Below are 22,761 nucleotides of genomic sequence, written 5' to 3'. Positions count from 1 at the left end.
AGCTTATTTCTTTTTTTTTTTTTTGGTACTGGGGATCGAACTCTGGTCCTTGCGCTTGCAGATAGCTTATTTCTTACAGAATGTTTTTGTTGATTTTTGCTTAATTCTTATAGTTCTACCTGTGAATGTAATTGAGCCACACTATGATGAACAGGGTTGTGTTCCCATCTACTTAGTTTCTTAGGGCTGCTGTAACAAATCACCACAATCACTGACTCTGAACAACAGAAGTTTATCTTCTCATAGCTCGGGCAGCTGAAGTCTAAAATCTCATCATCGCTGGGTTGAAGCCCAGGTACCTGCAGGGCCAAGCTCCCTGGGACTGTGCCGCAAAAGTTGTTCCTTGCTTCTTCCAGCTTCTGGTGGCACTTGTGGCCAAAGGGCTGCAACTTTCTACCTCCCTGGGTACATTGTACCTCCTCTTCTGGGTGTACAAATCTCCCTTTGCCTTTCTCTTACTATGGTTAGGGTTTAGAGCTCACTTGGATAATACAATCCAAGGTAAATCACTACTATAGTTTTTTGTGGGGTTTTTTTGGTGGTACTGAGGCTCAAACCCAGGGGCACTTTGCCCCTGAGATACATCTGGAACCCTTTTTATTATTTTTTTTTTCCCCTTTTTATTATTTTGAGACAGGGTCTCACCAACTTGGGCAAGCAAGACTCGAACTTGGAATCCTCCTGCCTCAGCCTCCCCCAAAGCTGGGATTATAGGCTGGTGGCGGGCACCTAGCTTTACTATTACTGTTTGGCCTAGCTTAAAGTACTAGGATCCTGACTTCTGTATTTTATTTTGCCTTTGACCTTCCTGTGTCCTTCTCTCCTTCCTGATGAGGCCTAGGTTCCAAGTTCTAGGTCAGTGACTCTTCTCATGCACTTTCTTCTGACTTAGTGTCCCCTCCTTGAGTGATCTTACCAGTGCCTCTGGCTTATACTCCTGTGTCTGTATCCCCCTTCACTGCTGTCCATGGAGCCACCAAGGCTGCTGACCATTGAGTCTCCTTATTACCAGCAGGATCTCTTGGTCCCCCTGCTGCATCCTTGCTCAGGCTGTGGCTCAGGTCTTCTGCCTCCCTGATTCCCTCCTTGTGGTGGACCAGAATAGTCTTCATCAAAACACCCATCTCCTGACCTTTCAGGGCTCCTTTTGGCTTCTGGAAAGTGCAGACCTATCAACAGTATACACAGGGGCCCTCTAAGGCCTGGTCCCTGGTAACTTTTCTACTCTAATTTCTCCTCCTCTGTTCCCTTCCTTTGCAATTGTCCTTGCCTTCTGGGAGACCCTTCCTCTACCTTTTTCCTGAGTTGATATGTTGCTCCATTTTGGAAGCTTTCCTTGCTCTCTCCAGTCTGAGTAGCAGCTCCTTCCTTCCCTGCAGTCCTGCAGCTCTTCTAGCCAACTTGCATGCTTGGGCCTCATGCATGTGAAGGAAACAAGTGCTTTACCCCTGAGCTGCCCCTCCAGCCTTCACCAGCTCTTATAGCAGTGGTGGTGAACCATAGTACACATACCATAACCAGCTGTTTATTATCATTGAAAGCTCTAATAGGTTTGTCATCGCTGGCTTATAGTTATCTTTGTGTCTCTCCCACTGGGGTGTAAGAGACTCCGGAAAAGAGGGTGTGTCTTACTTATCTTTTATTGCTGTTTGTCATAGTGCCTGGCACATAATTGAGCCACTCGGCTCACAGCTGGAAACCTGAGTTTAGATTCTAGCCCCACCGTCTGCAGCTCTGTGAACATAAGCTTAAGTTGCCTGACCTCACTGGTCTTTCCATTTATGAAAGGCCTGGTCCCTGTCCCCAACGGTCCATCTAACATAATTGGGCTAATTTCTCTTTCCCAGCAAACTGCCCTATGATGTGACCCCTGAGCAGGCTCTGGCTCACGAGGAAGTGAAGACTCGACTGGACAACTCCATCAGGAACATGAGGGCCGTGACAGACAAATTCCTCTCCGCCATCATCAGCTCTGTGGACAAAATCCCGTGAGTGCTACCCTTGTCACAACCCAGGTGGAGCCCTGCGGTGGCCTCTGCTGCCCCTCTCACCAAGTGTTGTCCATCCCACAGTTACGGAATGCGCTTCATTGCCAAGGTGCTGAAGGACTCCTTGCATGAGAAGTTCCCAGATGCTGGTGAGGACGAGCTGCTAAAGGTAAGAACCTGAAAACCAGAGATTTCTGCCCCTTGCATGGCCCCAGACTAGTCCTGACCACAGACTGCAGACTGTCAGTGCCCATATGTAAGTTCCAGCCTGGCTCATCATGGGTTGTGAGCTTTTTTGAAAGCTATTGGAAATAGTAAATGATAGCTTAGCATGAAACAGTTCCTATTCAATATGAACAGCACATGATGTACATCAAAAATAGAGAAAGATGGAATATGTATTTTGTTTCCTGTCCTAAATTAAATCTTTGAGTCCTATCTTTTCGCTGAAGTTACTCCCTCTGCTGGTGGCCACGTGAATAGCAGCAAGTGGGATAATTTCTGCTAAGGCTATTGCTGCTGATGACTCTCTTCTTACTCAGCTGTACTCCTTCTTTTTTTTTTTTTTTAATCTGAACGCTTTTTTCTTCTCTCTCCTAGTCCTGTGCTTTCCTACAGTGAGGCCTCGATTCTAGACTTTCTGTTCAGGTGAATTAATTTTATATTTTCTGGATGAAACTCTAGGGGAAATGCTGTGACTGCCCTTGCAATCATCTGTGGAAGAAATGTGTGTTGAGTGAATTTCATTTCAGAGGCATGAACTTGGCCTTTGAAGCCTGTGCATGAGGAGGAAAGGGGTTGGAGATAGCCCTGTGCTAACAGGTCATCCTTCAGGGCTTACTTTGGTTACATTCATTACCTTCTTAGAGTAAAAGCCCCCATGTGAACATAGAGTGCTCGTGGATGACAGGGGCCTTGTTTTAGTCACATGTGAACAAAAGATGCCCTAAAGTATTTGATAATACTTTAAAGCTATCATTTTTACTTTCTGAATCTGCTCTTTAATTACTGGTAGTGATTTTCAGTTCTCCCCCCAACCCCCAACATCCAATAAGAGTTTTCTGGCCCTAGGCCTTAAGAGGAAGTGTATGTGCATGCGTGTGTGTGTGTGTGTGTGTGTGTGTGTGTGTGTGTATTTTATTTATTTTTTCCTCACAGGAGTACATTTTCTTTTCTAGCAAAGTCATTTGTGGCTTACTTGGTGGTGTGGTTTTTTGCTACCTGTCCTTCTGCTTCATCTATTCCCAGATTATCGGTAACTTGCTCTACTACCGATACATGAACCCAGCTATTGTTGCCCCTGATGCCTTTGACATCATCGACCTGTCAGCAGGAGGCCAGCTGACTACAGACCAGCGCCGCAATCTGGGCTCCATTGCAAAGATGCTGCAGCACGCAGCTTCCAATAAGATGTTTCTGGGAGATAATGCCCACTTAAGCATCATTAATGAATACCTTTCCCAGTCTTACCAGAAATTCAGGTAAGGAGAAAGATGCTGTGGGTGTGTTTTTATCTCTGAAGGAAGGATGAGATTAAATACCACCCGAGCTTTCCTTGGATAGCCATGGTGCAGGACATGTCTTTGTTGTCCTCAGGACTCCCACAGATGGTGTATGTATATGTACATTTATTTTCATTTTGAATAATTTTCAAAAAATTGTTTTATTGGTACATATTCTACAAATAGAATACAACCCTACAGGCCGGGGATTAAGCTCAGTGGTTTCGCTGCCTGCTGCGCAAGCTCAAGGACCTGAGTTCGATCCCTGGTACCAAAAAAGAAAACAAAAAAAAATCCCAAAGGTACATATTTGTAATACATAATGATTATGTTCATTATAGGGAGTCAGTACATGTATGTGACATTTCTTCTTTTTTTAAAAAAAAAGAATCCTCTTCCCTCGCCATCCTGGCCATGCGTTTGTTTTTTTGTTGTTTTGTTGAGACAGGGTCTCACTATGTGGTCCAGGCTGACCTTGAACTCACTATGTAGCCCAGGCTGCCCTCAAACTCACAGTGATCCTCCTGCCTCAGCCTCCCAAGCACTAGGATTATGAGCATGCACCATTAGGCCCAGCCTAATGTGTGAGGTGGACAACACTTAATGGGAAAACAATGGCTCTGAATTAGATCCTTGTTACTTTGTAACCAGAGAGAAAATGTAGAGTGGTTTTCCTATCTGTAAATTAAGTCTAGGCTCAAATTGAATGCCTCAAAACACTCTCAGGGGGCAGGGGATTTAGCTCAGTGGTTCCACCGCCTGCCTCACAAGCACAAGGACCCAAGTTCAATCCCCGGAACCAAAAAAAAAAACACTCTCAGAGGTAAACAGCACAGGTGTCTAGAACTGTTTTACTGTGATTGAGTAGTTCTTGTGGGTACAGCTAAAAGTAAATGGAGAAGTTTTTAGAGCCAGTATCCCAGCCTGTCAAGCAGCAGGCATCCCACAATTCCTTTAGTATCGGCTCACTTTCTGGCTTCTGTCAGAACTCATTTTGTGAGAGGTTTGTGGGTCGTCCTCTCTTACTGCTTGGCACGAGTCACTTTTGAGGGGCTGCTTCCTTTGCTTGCTTTCAGACGGTTTTTCCAAACTGCTTGTGATGTCCCAGAGCTTCAGGATAAATTTAATGTGGATGAGTATTCAGATTTAGTAACCCTCACCAAACCAGTTATCTACATTTCCATTGGTGAAATCATCAACACCCACACTGTAAGTATTTTTCTTTAATTACTTAATTCTACTGCTTAGTCATTAATTACCTTCCCTGACTGCTGCTTCTGTCTCTGGTAGCCAGGAATCTTCCCCCTCTGTGCTCTTGATGACACTGAATCTTTGTGTTGTCTCTTTTCCTTTGTTTTTATTATCCTGGTGGTGTCTTGTTTTTACAATACTGGCCTTTGAACCCCACAGTCTCCTGAATACTAGGCAAGTTGAGTATTCTTCCACCAAGCTATTCCTCTGGCATTGTTTATTGTTTATTATTCTTATACCTACTGCTAAGTTTTTGCAAACTTCTCTTTGGCCACCTACACCAGCACCATCCCTTCTGTAGCTACAGTGCAGTTGCCAGGGCCTCACCATGTCTGTGCTGCCTAGAATCACTGGCATGGGCTCCAGAGTGGCTGCAGGTGTCTCCTCAGATAGCTTGATAAACTTCAGCCCTCTGCATTATTGTAGTGTAACCCACAATACCAGTATCATCTTCTCCATAGCCTTGAAATAAATTCTCCCATGGAAGCTCCCTGTTTGTACAGATTTTTCACGTGATTAATTTCCCTGTGGGGACATTGTAGAACAAGAAATGAGGACATGTGTAAGTGAAATTTCAGAGTCTGTTATTGCTGAGAACATCGCCTGGAATAATAGCATCTCATAGGGTTTGTTCGTACCACTAAGATGGTAACAGTCTCGAGCTGGCATGCTCTTCTCTGGATGAAAAGATATTGTACACTGGTTGAGTTTGAACTCCAGCACTGCAAAAGACAAACACAAACCAACAAGAAATAAAACCCCCAGTAACAACCAAAAAAGATGTTCTCTGGAAACATTAGGAAAACCCTGCATGTGACTGGACTGGAACTGGTGGTAGGGTAGGTGGTTAATTTGAATGTTGAGGTCTCCGATTGCATTGTTGTTTCTGACACAGGCACCTTCGCACCCATTATGGCCGTGCAGTTCAAAAAATGTAGTCATTTCTCCTCTGTGCATCATGGCATGGGCCATTCATTCAGCACAAGCCAGGGTGGGGCTTACTAAACTCCGTTGTTCATCTGGGTTGGGCTCCAGAGGGCTGCTATGAATACAGGAGCCTTGTTGCTCAGCCTCTCTTGCTTGTGCAGATCACTACTGTCTGAGAGTATGGGAGTGGGGGACCAGAATGTGAGTGTGAAGATGGGGTTGATTGTGGGGTCTTTGCAGCTCCTGTTGGACCACCAGGATGCCATTGCTCCAGAGCACAACGACCCCATCCACGAGCTGTTGGATGACCTGGGAGAGGTGCCCACCATCGAGTCCCTGATAGGTAATGTTCTGACTAACCCGTCTAGAAGTGAGTGGACCTGACAGATCAGTGTTGTGATGGTCATCACCTATAGCTTTGCACTATATCAAATTTGGGATATATATTGGAAAACAGAACAAATGTGGTCCTTTAGTATGAGGAGCTAAAGCACAGTGAGAGATTATGTTAGAGACAAAAACAAATAATCATAGAAGAGAAATTTTAAATCCTATTAAGGAAAGAATATTTTGAGAAAGAATTGTGATATTGCAATGTTGAAATGATTTGGCAAACTAATGAAATTATATTTTAGATCCTTGGCCTTTATCATTTGATGTATTTTATTTCTCAGTGAAAGATGTTCTTGCCACATGTGTGTGTTGGTTTTTCAAGTATTTGAGATTTGCATCATCTTTTATTTGTATTATTTTCTTCCCAATGTTGCCTCCTCTTATTATATTGACCCTTTAGGGGAAAGCTCGGGGAGTTTAAATGACCCAAACAAGGAGGCACTAGCCAAGACAGAAGTGTCTCTCACGCTTACCAACAAGTTTGATGTGCCTGGAGACGAGAATGCAGAAATGGATGCTCGGACCATCTTACTGAAGTGAGTGTTACAAGTAGAAGGGTGCAGTGACATGATCCAAAGATGCCGCGCTTTTGGGGAGGGAGCCCACTGGGTTACTCCTAGGGCAGTCATCCTGGCCTCTCAGGCCCTTCACAGCTCCGGTCACCTTGCATATTACTCATTTGGTTTTTTTTTTTTGGTACTGGGGATTGAACTCCGGACCTTGCGCTTGCGAGGCAGGCGCCAGAACCACTGAGCTACATCCCCGGCCCTCACCTTGCATATTGTACCTGGGAATCTGTTTTGTTAATATGCTAAAATAAAGTTTGTCTTAGAAATCCTACACCTGGTTCCTACTCTGCTATATAAATAAGGCCAGGATCAAGTACCCCATGTCAGCAGCTGCCCGCTGGGCCCTCTATGAAATGTGTTTGCACTGCTGCCCCAGGGCCACTGAGGAAGAAGAGTGTGTGCAATGTGTAAGTGCTTCCCATCTCATTTTAGCACAAAGCGGTTAATTGTGGATGTCATCCGCTTCCAGCCAGGGGAGACCTTGACTGAAATCTTGGAAACACCAGCCTCCAGTGAACAGGTAGAGTTTCAGGTTTCACTTACCTTTCATGGATGGCTAGGCATATCCCCGGGTTAAAGGAGGGGGATATGGTTAAAGAAGTGCTTGTAACCTGGAGTGAGTGTGGATTTAACCGGAAAGCAGTGATGGATAGAGCTTGTCTAACAAGTAGTTGGTTCCTAAATCCAAAAGATGGTGTGACAAGCTGGCTCCCTGGCACTTTGGGGTAGGGGGCGACAACAGGCAGAGAGAGAGACAGAGTGACTGAGAATGAATATGAATTTAACTGGGGCAGATTCAGTGAGTCTAATAATTTACTGAGTATTTTATAGTTGGAATTATATTAAATACCTTGGTATATAGAAGAAAAGTACAGAGTGTGACTCCTAAACTTAATGGACTCTAGATCCTGTTGGGGAAATGTGACACATATACTGGAAGCAATGATCCAGTTGTCTAAAGTTAACTCTGATGTTGGAGATTCTAAGAATGACAGGTGTTTCAGGAGAGGACAGTGAGGAGTGGTGCATGAGGAAGCCTGAGCCACACTTCTGGGCAGGAGCACCCATGGGAACAAAGGTGCAGGGAGCGGGTAGTGCAGTGGGGTTAGACCATGCCTCTGGAAGAGATGTGGACAAAGGGGATCGGTGAGAACAGTCACAGACCGAGGGATTTAGAATTCAAAAGCTAAAAGGAATTTGGCGCTGCAGGGATAAGGATAAAGACCCTTTCCAAGTCCTGGGGCCGTCTCATTTTGATGAATTGGGCAGTGTTGTCAGAGCCCATGGTGGCTGAGTCATCTAAGATGTGTGATAAATTCCCAGAGCAAAGGGTGGGAGGAGGGAAGGTGTAGCAGTGACAGTGGCTGGTGACTTCGTGTTTAGTACTTGTTTCATTTGTCAGATGAGATATTTGGTCAAGCCATTCATTTTCAAGTTTTAAGCATGGGAATCAACTTTATGAAATGACAACTTATATAAAAACCTAGTATATAAAACATGTCATACTGGAGCTGCTTGGTAGCTCCAGGCACCTGCAGGCCAGGCCTCTAGGACTCTATGGTCCCTCTGGAAACCCTTAAGGCTCCACTGGGGACTATTTGAAAATCGCTGTTGTAGATGAATTCACATCTTTCGGATGCTATGAGTGGTGGCTGATTAGATGTGTGTGAGGGACAAGAGGTATAACAGTAACCCATGCATTTACCCTGGAAGAGATTTGAAGTAGGGAGGGAGGAACGAGTCTTTATTGAGTGTCTCCATCTTAGATTTAATCCATGCACTATCCCTAGTAAGTCTTTTCATTCCCGTTTTATAGATGAGGAAATCAAGACTCTTGCAGGTTAAATAGCTTGCCTGAGATCATGGGCTCATAGTGGCAGAACCAGACTTGGGTCCATTCTTTCTGACTTCAGAGCTTCACTCTGAACTGTATGATGCAGTATCATCTTGAAATGAGAATGAAGGGGAATATTGGGAAAAAGGGAACCATACTAGTTTGGGAGGAAGTATGAGTTTGAGCTGCAGGTCATTGCAAACACAGCATCCCCTTATAAACTATTCAGAATATGCTGCTGAAGCCTTAGACAGGAAGCTATGGAATCTCTCAGCATAGGGTGATCACTGGAGTGTTAAGAGTAAACAGAGAAGTAGCCACAGGTCACTCAGAAGCAGCAAGTCCACACTTAGAGCAAGAGGGAAATGCATTGCAGATGAGCAGGATGACAGCTAGGATAAGACCTTGGACTCAGGGCAAGAAATGGGAATTAGAAATGAGCAGTAGATCCTGAGGTCAGATTGCAAGTTGTTAAGACAGTACTCAAAGAAAGGAGGACCAAGTGTAGACCGGATGTTGGGCAAGGATGTAAGAGAAAGACAAGTGGCAACAAGGAGAGGTGGCAGAATCGGGAGGATTTGGAGCATGTCTGAAAACAGAGGGACAGCCAAGCATGATTGAGCCTGGACAAGATGGGAGAAACAAGGAACAGGGATTTAATGAGCACTTGTGTTGGTGTAGTTAGTTACAACACTCACAGAGCCATGTTTTGTTATAATGCAATACCCTCTGTATCCCAAAATGTGGTGGGACAGAATAAAAGATTTTGTAGCCAGTAGAATGCCTGGAGCCCTGGAAACTGAGGCAGTGGTGGTTTCCTGGAGGACCTCTCTTCTGGGTGGGAGGTCTGTACTGCTTCACACAGTTTCTCGTTTGGTCTCTACTAGGAGAGCAACGTTCGTTCCCCCATTTTCAGGGTAGAACTGGACAACCTTGTGAGTCCAGCTGCAGCGATGCTGTGTGCATCAAAGCTTAGGGTGAGTGTGGCAAACTTGCTGAGAATATGTCATCCTCGTCTGCAGGAAGCAGAGCATCAGCGGGTCATGCAGAGACGCGCCATCCGGGATGCCAAAACTCCCGACAAGATGAAGAAGTCCACATCTGCAAAGGAAGACAACAACCTCTCTCTCCAGGAGAAGAAGGAGAAGATCCAGACTGGCTTAAAGAAGCTCACAGAGCTTGGGACTGTGGACCCAAAGAACAGATACCAGGAGCTGATCAACGACATTGCTAGGGTATTGCCTTGGGGACAGGAATGGCCCAGCCTTATTTAAAGCTGTTTTAGAACGGCTGCTCAGACCACAGTTTATCTTTGATTCCTAGGAGATTAGTGCCCTCCTCTCTGAGAAGCTGTTCTTGACTCTTTCTGGTCCTGAAGTAGCTTTTTCCATGGCCTAAATGTATAGGGACAAGACTCTACCTGACGTTTCCTGTGTCAAAATTTAATCTTTGGCCATAAAGAAGTCTTTTTTTTTTTTGGTACCGGGGATCGACGTCGGGTCCTTGCGCTTGTGCAGCAGGTGGTGAAACCACTGAGCTAAATCCCCGCCCCCAAGAAGTCTTCATTACCAAGCATGGTAGCTTCATATTTTGTAATCCCAGCTACTCAGAAATCTGAAGCAAGAGGATCACAAGTTTGAAGCCAGCCTGGGCAATTTAGAGAGATAGTCCAAAAATGTTAAAAAATGTCTGGAAGCTGGGCGTGGTGGCATATTCCTGTGATCCCAGCACTTGGAAGGCTGAGGCAGGAAGATTGTGAGTTTGAAACCAGCATGGGCTACATAATAAGTTCAAGTCTAGCCTGTACTGCATAATTAGATTGTCTTAAGGGGGGAGACAGGTGTTGGGGGGATCTTCAGATCTTTTTCATACTTACTATGAAATGCAAAGTTGATTATCAGATCCTTGATTTGTGTGAATTATTTCAAGTGAGGGGCTCCAGTGTGAACTGAGAATTTTAGGTGCCCTCTGTTACTGCACTAAGATAATGTCATGCACACCCAAGAATTTGGTAATTAATGTATTATAATTGTTTTTTTCCTCCCCTGCCAACATATTTAAGAATTTTAAGCCTGCTTTGCATTTTCAGTTCTAAAAATGTTGAAGTCTGAAAGTAGTCTGTTTCCCCATTGATAGAAGATACAAATGGAATAAGGTCTGAAGTTTGTAATTTGTGACCCCAGATTGCTGCCTGTTAAGGATGTGTGGTTATAGGCCAGACTTGGTGGCACATGCCTTTAATCTCAGCACTCAGGAGGTTGAGGCAGGAGGATTGCCAAGAGTTTAAGTCCAGCCTGAACTACATAGCAAGACCCCATCTTAAAATTAAAAACAAAAAACAAAAAAAAAAGATACACGATCATGTTCAAGGCAGCATTAAGCATTGCTAGGTTCTAGTGCTAAATAAAAAATGACAAAGCAGCACATGGTAGCTATCATTATTTTCTTTAATAATTATGTTGCAGGATATCCGGAATCAGCGGAGATACCGACAGAGGAGAAAAGCTGAACTTGTGAAGTTGCAGCAGACCTTTGCTGCTCTGAACTCTAAGGCCACCTTTTATGGGGAGCAGGTGGATTACTATAAAAGCTACATCAAAACCTGCTTGGATAACTTAGCTAGCAAGGGCAAGTGAGTATTTCTTTCTATCAATCAAGGGAAAGAATTAGGGTGGGAAAAAGGAAGTAGAAGCAACTGAAGTGACATTGAAGATTTTCGCTTTAAACACTCTTGATCTCTATGTTGCATTAGTTCTCTACTTTGCTTCTAGTTATTTGCATAATTGTGGGGTTCCACTTGTTAGTATGTGGCATCAATAATGTCTGTAGGGTTTCTAAGCGTCCCTTGTCCTAAATATCTTCTTGGCCATAGAAATTAAAGAATCATGGAAGTAGATCATCTCACGGTCCTAAAAGGTAGATATGCTTCAAAAGTTCCTAAGGAATATTGTAGGAGTTTAGGGTCCCTGGCCCCTGGGGATAAGCTCACAGACCCTGACAAAGGTCACTTGGTGCTGGTCGAAAATCACCAGCATGGCCATTTAGAGGAAGCACCCTGAAATCCCAGCAGTGAGGTGCCAAGTGCAGGTACTGTATGTAAGGTTAGTTATTGACACCTAACATCTGAAGCATGGAGCAGTGCTGCACACCTGTAATCCCAGCACTTAGAGAGGCTGAGGCAGGAGGATTGCAAGTTGGAGTTCCACCTGGGCAATTTAGCAAGACCTGTCTCAACATAAAGAAGATGGGATATAGCTCTATAAAGCAACGCTAGGTTAAAAAACAAAACAAATGAATAGAACAATGAACATCCACATTCCCTTACATCAGTTTTTAATGCTTTGTTGCCTCTACTTCCCCTCTCTGTGGCTTGAGTACTCTTTTTCTCTCCCTCCCTAGAAGAGTCCCTGGGGTGAGGCAGGGCTGATACTGAAGGGACAGAACCAGGCCACCTAGCTCCACTGTGGAGCTGGCCCGTCTCCCTTCAACATGTCCCATCATTCTCTGTACACTTCAGGTTCAGCATGCAGTTTACCCTCCCCCAGCCTGGACTGAACTATTTCTTCAAGCATGTCCGGATCCATTTAGTAAAGAATGGTATTTAGAAACCAAAATATAGCAAAAAGGTACACTTGTTGCCAGAGTCCTATTTGTTTTTAGGCATTCTAAGCAGGCATAGCTAGGTCTTCCTTTCTTTTTAATGGATACATGGTATTCCACTATATAGACACATAAAACACTATATACTAATCAGCTTTTCATTTGATGAACGTGTTTCTGGTCATTATTCTAAAAAATTCTGCAACAACGTGTACATTTGCAAATGTGGATTTATTTTGAAAATAAATTCCTAGAAGTGGAATTGCTTGGTCTGAAGTTTTGTGCAACTGTAATTTTGATATCTTCAGTCACCTTCTGTGAGGATTATTCCCATTTTACACTCCTGCCAGCATTTCTGCCCCATTCCTTGAAACCCTTCTCTCAGGTGTCCCAGATCCCTGGATCTCATTTCTGCCATTCCCTTGATTCTCCCACTTCTCCCTCTGATTAACCCCAAAGCCTCCTACCAACTATTTCTTTCTCGTGACTCCCATTCTTCTATAATTCCTGTGCTGATTTAAATTCTGACAAAGTATGGATTTAAAGATACTTTTTCCCTTTCTTGTGGCGGGGGGTGGGGTGGGGGGGTGGGGTGCAGGGATTAGCACCTTTGCCTCAGGCTGGCCCCAGAGGCTCAGTGCTTGCTCAGGATCAGGCAGGAAGACCATGTAAAGACAGAAGCAGTGTAGTTTTCCGTTTTGCAAAGATTGACTCTACTGATCCTGACATTTGTTTGCTATTTTAGAACTGGTATGAAACTTAAGCTTATGAGTTTTCCAACCTCATAGACAACACAGGCTCCTAGCAGACAGTTACTTACAGAAAGTGCTATCATGTGATTTCTTACAGGGTCTCCAAAAAGCCTCGGGAAATGAAAGGAAAGAAAAGCAAGAAGATTTCTCTGAAATACACGGCAGCAAGACTGCATGAGAAAGGAGTGCTTCTGGAAATCGAGGACCTGCAAGTGAATCAGTGAGTAGCTTCTTGTTCACTTTGCTTTATAAGGTGACTTTCATTTTTGCAGTCATCACATCTTTGTCTTCTTTCTTTTCTCTCTTTCCTGCCAACCACTGTATATTTTGTATATATTCCTGTGTAGTTTATATTCAGAATTAGGCCTGTACACAGATAATGTATCTGTCACAAGCAAGAATATATTTTCTTGTTTGTGGGCATTGGTGTCATTTCCTTTTTGTGGAATATATTCACCTCTGTTTGCCTCCATCCTGTCTTCATTTTTCCTTTTTAAAGCAGGAAGCCACTCTTTCTATTTCTCCAGAATCTGAATCCAGAATCAGTAAGGGTAACAAGAAGCAGCATTTATTGTATTGCACCTCAGCGGGGACCCAAGGACTCGCCTTCCCTCTCCTTTCAGGGAAGCATCCACTGGTTTTGCCGGTGGTCAGTGGATCTGACACAGCCTCCTGCAAGTCCTGACCCAGCAGAGTATCCAGGCCTTGATTGAGCATTCACTCAGTCTGACTGTGACCTCGGGAGGCTGAGCTTTCTCCTCTTGTATTTGTTTAAATAAGAAAGTTCCAGGGGCTGGAGATTTAACTCAGTGGTGCCACTGCCTGCCTGGCAAGCACAAGGTCCTGAGTTTGATCCCCTGTACCAAAAAAAGAAGAAAGAAAGGAAGGGGAAGGGGAAGGAGGGAGGGAAAGAAAGGAAAAGGAAAGAAAGAAAAGAAAAGAAAGAAAAACTTCCAGGACCTAAGGTTGTTGCTCAGTGGTAGAGCTCTTGCATAGCATACACAAGGGTCTGGGTTTGATTCCCCAGCACCACAAAGAAAGAGAACATTTTGCATTTTTCTGATTCTAAAATATGTATTTATTATTGAACTTAGAAAATATGGTGAAATATAAAGGGAAATTAAAAACTTGTAATCTTATAAATCATTTAAGTATATTTTCTGCTGTGGCTCTGTTCACATAAAAATTATATATCTACCCACTTACCTGCTGAATCTACCACTTATTCTTTTTTTTTTATTTTAAGTATCAGGGATTGAACTTGGGTCGTTGAGCTTGCACAGCAGGCGGCAAAACCACTGAGCCCTTGCCCAAATTAGGATGTTTTTAATGTCATATATCTGACATTTTTTCTGATAACATATCATGAACATTGTTTTTTTGGTACTGGGGATCAAACTCAGGACCTTGCACTTGCGAAGCAGGTGGTGGCACCACTGAGCTAAATCCCCGGCCCACTCTTCATATTTTTGAAAGCATCTTTTTAAATGGATACATGATATTCCCTATTTTAACCTATTGTGGAAACAAATGGATTTAGCTTTTTCTGTTATTACACTTGTCATGACACCTTTCTGTGTAAATCTTTGATCCTACTTTCGCTGCTTTTTTTTTTTTTGGTACCAGGGATCGAACTCGGATCCTTGTGCTTGCAAGGCAGGTGGTAGAACCACTGAGCTAAATATCCGGCCCACTTTTGCTGCTTTTTGAGATGGAATCTGGCTGTGTTGCCTCGGCTGGCCTCAAGCAACCTCCTAAGTAGCTGGGATTTCTGGCATGATTATTCTTCCCCCAGTAGAGGATACCTCCAGAAATTGAATCTCTGTTCAAAAAGAATAAAAGAATTCTCTTACTGGGCCAGGGATTTAGCTCAGTGGTTTTGCCGCCTGCTGTGCAAGCGCAAGGACCAGAGTTTGATCCCTGGTACCAAAAAAACAAACAAAAAGAATTCTCTTACTGTAAAAATATATAACATAAGATTTGCTATCTTAATCATTTTGAAAGAAACAGTTCCTTAAGTTCAGTGTGTTCACAGTGCTGTAAATGAATCCCTGGAAGTTATCCAGCACTCTGTGCCCCTTAAATAGCTGCTCCCTTCTCTGCTCTCTGAGCTTAACTACTTTATTGACCTCATCTACGGGGAATCACACACTGTTTGTCTTTTGTGGCTGGCTTGTTGCACTTAGCATAATGTTCTCGTGATTTGTCCATATGACAGGATTTCCTTCCTTTTTAAGGCTGACTAATATTCCATTGTATGCACCACATTTTGTTTACCTACTCCTCCTGCTGATGGGCACATGGGTGGTTCCTACTTCTTGGCCATTGTGAACAGTGCTGCAGCCAATGTGGGTGTGCAGACATCTCCCTCAGGCCTGCTTGCAACTCTTTCCACACATGCTGGGAAGTGGGATTGCTGGGTCATACAGTAGTTCTAGTTTTAAGTTTTTGAACTTAATACTGTTTTCCAAAATTGTTGGAAAACTGTTAAACTCAACATGTATTGTCAAAAATTTTTCACTGATGTCTGAAGTATGTATGAAGTGGTCATCTTACTACTTCTTGCCTTCATTGAATAAGGTAATTTTTGTTTTTCAATCATTTTTTTAAAATCCCTTTCCGGGCATAATGGCGCATGCCTGTAATCCCAACACTTAGGAGGTTGAGGCAGGAGAATTGTCATGAGTTCATGGCCTCCTGGGCTACATTGGAGATCAACGCCAGCCTGAACTACATAGCAAGACCCTGTCGGAAAAGACCAAAAAAAGAAAAATCCTTCTGAAATTTTCACTTCTTAGATTTCTAGTTGAGTTGTTTGATTTTTAGGGCATAGTGTTATTTATTTATTTATTTTTTGGTACCGGGGATCGAACTCGGGCCCTTGCGCTTGTGCAGCAGGCGGCGAAACCACTGAGCTAAATCCCCGGCCCTAGAGTGTTATTTTTTAAATGTAGATTATTATTTATATTTTCTCTGGTCAGTTTTTCAACCTTAGTCTTTCTGCTTTTTGTTCGTTTGCTGGGGGTTCTTTTGGTTGAGCACTCACTGTCTTACATATCATCTCTCCCCTTCTCTGTGTCATTAGTTTCCATTGCAGTTCAAGTGCTGTCTTGTTTACCTCCCTTTTTCTCATTTGCTACTGTGGGCTTAGAAACCACATAACTGACCAAATCCACTAGCAGTCACATAAAACAACACCCCTAAGAGGTGACTCGAGGTGGTGCGTAGTATGCAGGCTCATTTCGGGGCACAGGTTCCCGCGAGCCCTGTCTGACCTCTACACCTTCACACTTATGTGTTCACGGAGGTGATTCACTTTCGTGCTTAGGGGGTGGAAATTTGGGGTGTATATCTGCCTGACAAGCACCGTAACCCACCTCTGTGCTGTACTGTAAAGCCTCCTGACATATGCCGTGTTGAGTAATACAGTAACAGCAGTTTCTCTGATTGGACTCAGTGCCTTTGAATATACTGCATCTCTCTGCAGAAACCACTGGGTCCTGTTTTGGTGTGTCCAGACATGCATGCTGTGCCACACCCCTTCCACCCTGTCCTCCTTTAGTACATTTCAGCCGTGACCACACGGAGGCCAAGGGAGCTCTCTGTGTCCTCCTTCCAGGCAGTAGAGTTCAAGTGCTGCAGACAGGTTGCCACTCATCCCTCTGGGTCCCAGCACCAAGGGTCCTGAGCCGTGGTGGTCCTATGCTGAACTATCTGCGCCAGGACTCCAGGCCTGCACTTCTGACCCTTTTTCCCCTGTGAAGACTCACTCACCCCCTTCCCCATGCGTACGGTATTGTTACTGAGAACATACAGAACATGCCTGTGTGTTGTTGTGTTTCAACAGGTTTAAAAATGTTATCTTTGAAATTGGTCCAACAGAAGAAGTTGGAGACTTTGAAGTGAAAGCCAAATTCATGGGAGTTCAGATGGAGACCTTTATGTTACATTATCAGGTGGGTGTGCACCAGGGAGAGCTGGCAGTGCTCTGAGGGAGGTGCTTGGCTCTCCTTGGAGAAGGGACAGAGACCCAGAGGGGAAGCCATCCGAGCACAGCAGGCTCAGCTCCGCCAGGGTTTCCAGGTGTCCAGTTTGGCCTGTGCGCCCTGGACAGAGGTGATAACCTCAAACTTGAATGAAAGATTAATACAGTGTCAGCAAGCTAGAACTGTCATAAGCCTTTCAGTGGCTTGAATTCTTTTTTTCTCATTTTAATTTGATATACCTAAAAGTTTGTATGTATTTCTGACAAGGTATATGTAAATTGGATCCCATCTTAAATTTAAAAGAAGAACTCTGAATTGGATGTGGTGCCACACACCTATAGTACCAGCACTCTAGGAGGCTGAGGCAGAAGAACTGAAAGTTCAAGCCCAGCTTGGGCAACTTGGGGAAATAAATAATAAAATATGAAAAAGGGCTAGGGATGTCCCTCAGAGCAAAGGTCCCACTGTGGCGGGGGGAGAGACTCCTGCCATTTTGTAGCATAATTATCCCTAATTTGTTTTTTTGAACTAAGTTTTGCACATTGAAGAATAGCAGTGCACTGAGAGGATTCCTAAGCAAATGTGTAAATTCTTTCAGCTTTGCCTTATGTGGTCATTTATAGGCCCCCATCACACCCTCCACTCCCCCATGCATCTTGGGTGAGCACTGTACCATCGAGTCACACCCTGGCCCTTGATGCTCTTCCCTTCTCCTTCCTCGCTCTACCTCCCACTGGCATGCTCCATCACATGGGGTGGGCATCTTTTGGATGAATGTGCAGTGCTTTAGTTTCTTTGTTGTCACTGGGAGGAAATACCCAACATTTACAAGTTAAAGGAAGAGGGCTTTATTTTGGTTCAGAGTTTGTAGAGGTTGCAGTCAATGTTTGGCTGGCTCCAAAGCAGGCCAGGATGGCAGAGAAGCATTTCGGATGAGAATCAGTTCATAGCTTGTCAGCAGGAAGCAAAGAAAGGGGTCAAGGGAGGAGGAAGGACATGACCTTTCAGGCCGTGCCCCCAGTGACCAGCTCTTCCCACCAGACTTCCCTGCTAACATCACACCCAGCTATAAACCCATCAGCAGGCCAATCTAGTGATGACTGTCATGCACCCATGATCCAGTAACAGCCCCCCACCCCCAAGCACATGAGGCTTGGAACATCTAGATCTAAGCCATAACAGTGCATCCAAACTTTTTTTTTCCTTCTGTACTGAAGATTGAATCCAGGGCCTTTGCACTGAGTTCACATCCCCAGCCCTTCCTTTTTTATTGTTTGTTTTGAGACAGTGTCTGGCTAAGTTACTAGATTGACCAGGCAGAGCTCAAATTTGTGATCCTCCGGCTTCAGCCTCCCAGAGTGCCAGGATTATGGGCATATGCCACCACACGTGGCTGCATTTGGCTTTTGTGCATGCTGCTCCTCCTCGGGTTCCCTTTCTCCCTTTCCACCCCACTTAGTTCCATCGGATAATGAATCCATCCATGCCTATGTGTTCCCATCCTGAAGCCTCCCTGACCAAGCCACAGTCTCTGGTCTCCCCTGTGCTGCAGCAGCCCGGAGATGTCCTCTGTTTACAGAGCATCTTGACTCATTTCCCTCCTGTCTCAAAACTGTGAACTCCTTAAGCAGAGGCAGTTTGTCTTAGTCTTTTTCTTCTTGGATATCAGTACACTCAAAGCACCCTAGCTGCCAGTGTGAAATGACTAATGCACATGGCTGGCTAAAGCACTTCCACAAAAAGACCCGCTATCCCATTTCTCCTGGCATCTAGAGGCCAGCCAGCCTAAGGCAGCTTCACCCTCGTGCCCAGCTTCATCCCACATGGCATGATACAAGATGACGGGTTGGGCACAGGGACACCGCACCATCCTCACTCACCTGAAGATGCTGGGTTTTCCCCAGATAACTGACTGAGCCTTTGGGATCCCTACAGGCCCTTTGACCCTTGCTTTCCCTGTAGGATTCCCAGAGGGGTCAGAGTGCAGAGGCCACACCAGCCCCTCACCATGCTCCACACAGTGGAGGGTGGTGGGAGGCAGCAGCCTTGGAGTGGGGGTGGGGGGGTCAGGCTCATGCTGACTCATGCTGACCCCTTGTTGGGATCAGACCAGCGCTGTTCTGGGCTTGTCATTTACGTCTCTGAGCCCCAGGAGAGGAGCTCCTCTTAGGGTTGGAATGATTATACTCCATAGGATCGCTGTGAGAACGTAAAAAGACCCTATTAACATGTGTACACAGGGCTGAGCTTGGGATTGATTCCTAATAAACGGTTAGCACTCTTCTTTCCTTGCCTTCAAAGTAGAAAAGCTTGCACATGTGAAAGAATCTAGGAGAGAAACTGAGGATGCAGCGTAGTGGTAAAGTCCAAGGTTAATATGCAGGTGGCCCTGGGTTCAATTCCAAGTATCACCAAAAAACAATTCAAATAGGTGTTATTGAAACATTACTAGCCTTGTCTCTCTGTTTTCAGTTGAGATAGGGTCACACTATGTATTCTAGGCTGGTCTTGAAGTCAGTAATCCACCTGCCTCAACTTTGCGAATCCTGGGATTACAGGCATCCACCACCATGCCCAGCATCATTTTTCAATAATTAGTACATTTCATTATGAATTGAAGTAAGCCTGTAATTTCAGCTACTCAGGATGCTGAGGCAGGAGGATCACAAGTTCGAGGCTAGCCTGACCAACTTTGTGAGACCTTGTCTCAAAATTTAAAAAAATTTTTTAAAGTAAAATGGCAGGGCCAGGGATTTAGCTCAGTGGTTCTGCCACCTGCCTCACAAGTGCAAGGACCCGAGTTCAATCTCTGGTACCAAAAAAAAAGAAATGAAATGACTCTACTTTTTCTAGATTTATTAAAACTGGTGATGGGGCCAGGGATTTAGCTCAGTGGTTCTGGTGCCTGCTTCGAAAGCGCAAGGTCCTGAGTTTGATCCCCAGTACCAAAAAAACTGGTGAAATGTCACTAACTTCTGAAATTTAAAAAAATATTTTCTTCATTTGGTACTGGGATGGAACACAGGGGCTCATGTGTGATAGGCAAGTGTTCTAGCACTGAGCTATACCTCCAACCCCCTGAAATAAAAAGGCTTATATCACACACTAGCTTCTTTTTCTTTCCATGTTTGGTGTATCTTACACACGAAGTGGCTCACCAGTGCCCAGTTACCCGCATGTGCCCTCTTGATCTTGCTCCAGGGCGCTTGAGTGGGGCAGGTCTGTTGCTGGCAGCTTTGGTTTTGCCCACCTGATACCAGCCACACGAGGTGCGGCTCAGTCCTGGATCCCTCCCTGCACTGTGTCTTTTCTTCTCTTGTTCCATAGACTTGATTTTTTTTTTTTTTAAACAGGACCTGCTGCAGCTACAGTATGAAGGTGTTGCAGTCATGAAGTTATTTGATAGAGCTAAAGTAAATGTCAACCTCCTGATCTTCCTGCTCAACAAAAAGTTCTATGGGAAGTAATTGATCATTTGCTGCCAGCCCAGAAGGACAGAGGGAAGAACCTCTTAGAGCCCCTTCTGGGATCTCTCTTTGCTCACTGGAAGCCAGCACCAGCACATAATGATGCCTCAGTCTGATGCCTCCCAGCACCTCATTTTAACTCCTGTCTCTGGTGGGACATTCGCCGCCCTCTTTTCACAGTGAAATTGTGTTTTGGGCTTAGTCGACCTTCTGGTGCCTTCATTTTTCTCATACTTAGGAAAAAATGGAAACCCCACCAAAATCCTCTGTGATTGCAGCCTTTGAAGCAGTTTTGCTGGCCTGTAAGCTTTGATGTTTGTTTTACTCAGCAACAAGGACAGTGGAATTCAAATTCTCATCACTTTGAAGTGGGCACTCTTAGCAGCAACATGGACACATAATAAAATGTCAGGTTAGCAGTGGTTACTCAGTTGTCCTCTGGAAGTGAACCTCCTTTATATTTCTGTCCCATCACTAAAGTCAGAAGATATAGCAGATGGTTGATTCTCACTATTCTGTTTTCCTTTGTGGGAAGCAGCTAATGTAAGTCACTGTATTCCGCTATTGAAATGAAGCAGTTTTAGAGGGGGGAAAAAAAGAGATAGCATTTTTAAAATTTCACCATCAGATTTGGGCAATGGTGTTAGTGTGACACCCCCAGCAGTGCACGAGAATGGCCCAGTGATCTTGTTGAGCTGGTTTCGTGGATTGGCATAGGACTGGGTGCCTGCCTGTTTCTAGAGATTAACTCCATTGAAGGACACGGCCCACCCATCACTGCAGTAAAGCACTGGGCCTTAGGGTAGAATATAACGGTTCTCAAGTCTGTTCTGTGTCTTAAGATTGCCTTATAAAAGCATAGATTTATTTCTTAAAATGTGATAGAAATTTTAAAGATTTATGTAATGCTTCAAAAGCCTTTAGAATATTTTGAGAAAAAAGTTTAAAAATTGGTTTATCTGTATATTTGAACTCTTGAAACTTTCTTAGTCCTGAAACACTAGGATCTATCTGCAGAATTGCAGAAAGAATCCTGCCTTAAATAGCTAAAACAAAAACAGCCAACCGGTGTTATACTTGACATTAAAATCAAAATTTCTTCCTGTTTCTTTTTTCTTGCTGCCCATATTTGTGCCTTTATTTTATGAACCTAAATTTTCTAGGCTTCATCAAAGACAGTTTAGTTCTAAATGTTGAATTTAGAAAGCTTTTGTTCTTGGAAAAAGTAATAAACTTTTTTTTAAAAATCTGTTTATCCAGGAAAATAGATTGAAATCATGCCACTGAACCTCCATTTTCTCTGATGTTTTGGTTCAGTATTCTTTTATCATAAAACTTTAAAATCTAGAATTTAAAAATGTACTGATATATTTAAGGCCAATAAACTTTTAATTAATAATGAACCATGTGGTGCATCCCTGTTAAACAACCGCAAGTCTTGGAGAAATGGCTTTCGTCTGCATATCCTGATGTGGGTGCAGGCCACAGAAAGGAGCCTGTGGCACTACCCTGACCTTGGTTTTGTTGTGTTTGGGAAAACAATTTTTTTAATAAACATTTCCCCATCATCAACTCAAAAACCGGTACTAACAAAAGTATGTAAACCCTTTTCCTCAAAAGAGTACACCCATCCCAAATGCTTGTCCCCAGCGCCACCTCCAAGTTGGTAATGACCAAAGTTTACAACTCCTTTAATAGAATAGGGTGTTTCAGTTACTTGTCAGGATTATACTGCCCTGAACACAATTTCTAATGCAAAATAGCCTCAAAAGAACGTTAAGAAGTTTGATGATAACCCTATAAAATTAGAGATTGCCCCAACAGGCACTGAAGCCTGTCGAGCCATATTTGTCAGCTGTCCTGTTCTGTCTCATCCTCTCCTCCTCTGACCTTCTCTGTGATCAGCCATCCTGACATTTACCATGAATTTACTTCCTCCCAAGGATTCAACTACCCCTCAGGTTGTTCCTACACACAATTGTCTTTGTATCTCTGGATGAAATAAAAGGTCATTTGTTCCTGTGTTTGTGTTTATTTTTCGGTTTCATTGTCAGCAATTCCCACTAAACAGTGTTGATCAGATTGAGATTTAATTACTAAAAACCAAAGCAGAAAACAACTCCTATAGGCTTTTAAAGGAACAAACAACCACATTTGCTATCAAATCACAGAATATTTCAGTGACCTTTATTTTTATTTATTTTGGTTTTTTTGAGACAGGGTCTGCCTATGTAGTTCAGGCTGACCTGAACGCACAATGTAGCTAGCCCAGGCTGCCCATGAACTCTGGCAATCCTCCTGCTTCATCCTTCCGAGTGCTGGGGTGATAGTCCTGCGCCACCACACCTGGCTCTTCAGTGACTAATGTGCCAGTTTGGCCATTTATAATTTATTACCATTAGAGGAGCTGTCATGTAAAAAGAAGGGAGGGGCTTACCGATACCGCTTGCTTCTGATTGGCTGAGGGCTGAAAGTTCAAAATGCCCGCGGAG

General features: G+C 44.0%; 1 protein-coding gene across 4 annotated transcripts in view; it reads left to right on the top strand.

The window, feature by feature from the left end:
* The window catches only part of Iqgap1 (IQ motif containing GTPase activating protein 1), a 94,766-nt gene extending 72,479 nt beyond the window's left edge, over positions 1–22,287 (top strand). For all 4 annotated transcript variants that reach the window (XM_013075120.3, XM_004852819.3, XM_021264851.2 and 1 more), the window contains 12 exons: positions 1,848–1,988; positions 2,073–2,157; positions 3,237–3,469; positions 4,567–4,699; positions 5,909–6,011; positions 6,462–6,597; positions 7,063–7,150; positions 9,487–9,699; positions 10,930–11,096; positions 12,914–13,036; positions 16,664–16,772; positions 20,156–22,287. In XM_013075120.3, the coding sequence (XP_012930574.1) occupies positions 1,848–1,988; positions 2,073–2,157; positions 3,237–3,469; positions 4,567–4,699; positions 5,909–6,011; positions 6,462–6,597; positions 7,063–7,150; positions 9,487–9,699; positions 10,930–11,096; positions 12,914–13,036; positions 16,664–16,772; positions 20,156–20,269 (1,645 nt within the window). In that variant the 3' untranslated portion in view covers positions 20,270–22,287. The remainder of the gene's footprint in view (positions 1–1,847; positions 1,989–2,072; positions 2,158–3,236; positions 3,470–4,566; positions 4,700–5,908; positions 6,012–6,461; positions 6,598–7,062; positions 7,151–9,486; positions 9,700–10,929; positions 11,097–12,913; positions 13,037–16,663; positions 16,773–20,155) is intronic.
* The last annotated feature ends 474 nt before the right edge of the window (positions 22,288–22,761 follow it).

This window comes from Heterocephalus glaber, unplaced genomic scaffold (assembly GCF_053883595.1).
Source record: "Heterocephalus glaber isolate CG9 unplaced genomic scaffold, H.glaber_assembly_v1.0 deba00001531, whole genome shotgun sequence".
Lineage (NCBI taxonomy): Eukaryota > Metazoa > Chordata > Mammalia > Rodentia > Bathyergidae > Heterocephalus > Heterocephalus glaber.
Note: the sequence above shows the minus strand (reverse complement) of the source record. Positions and strands in the feature narration are given on the sequence as shown.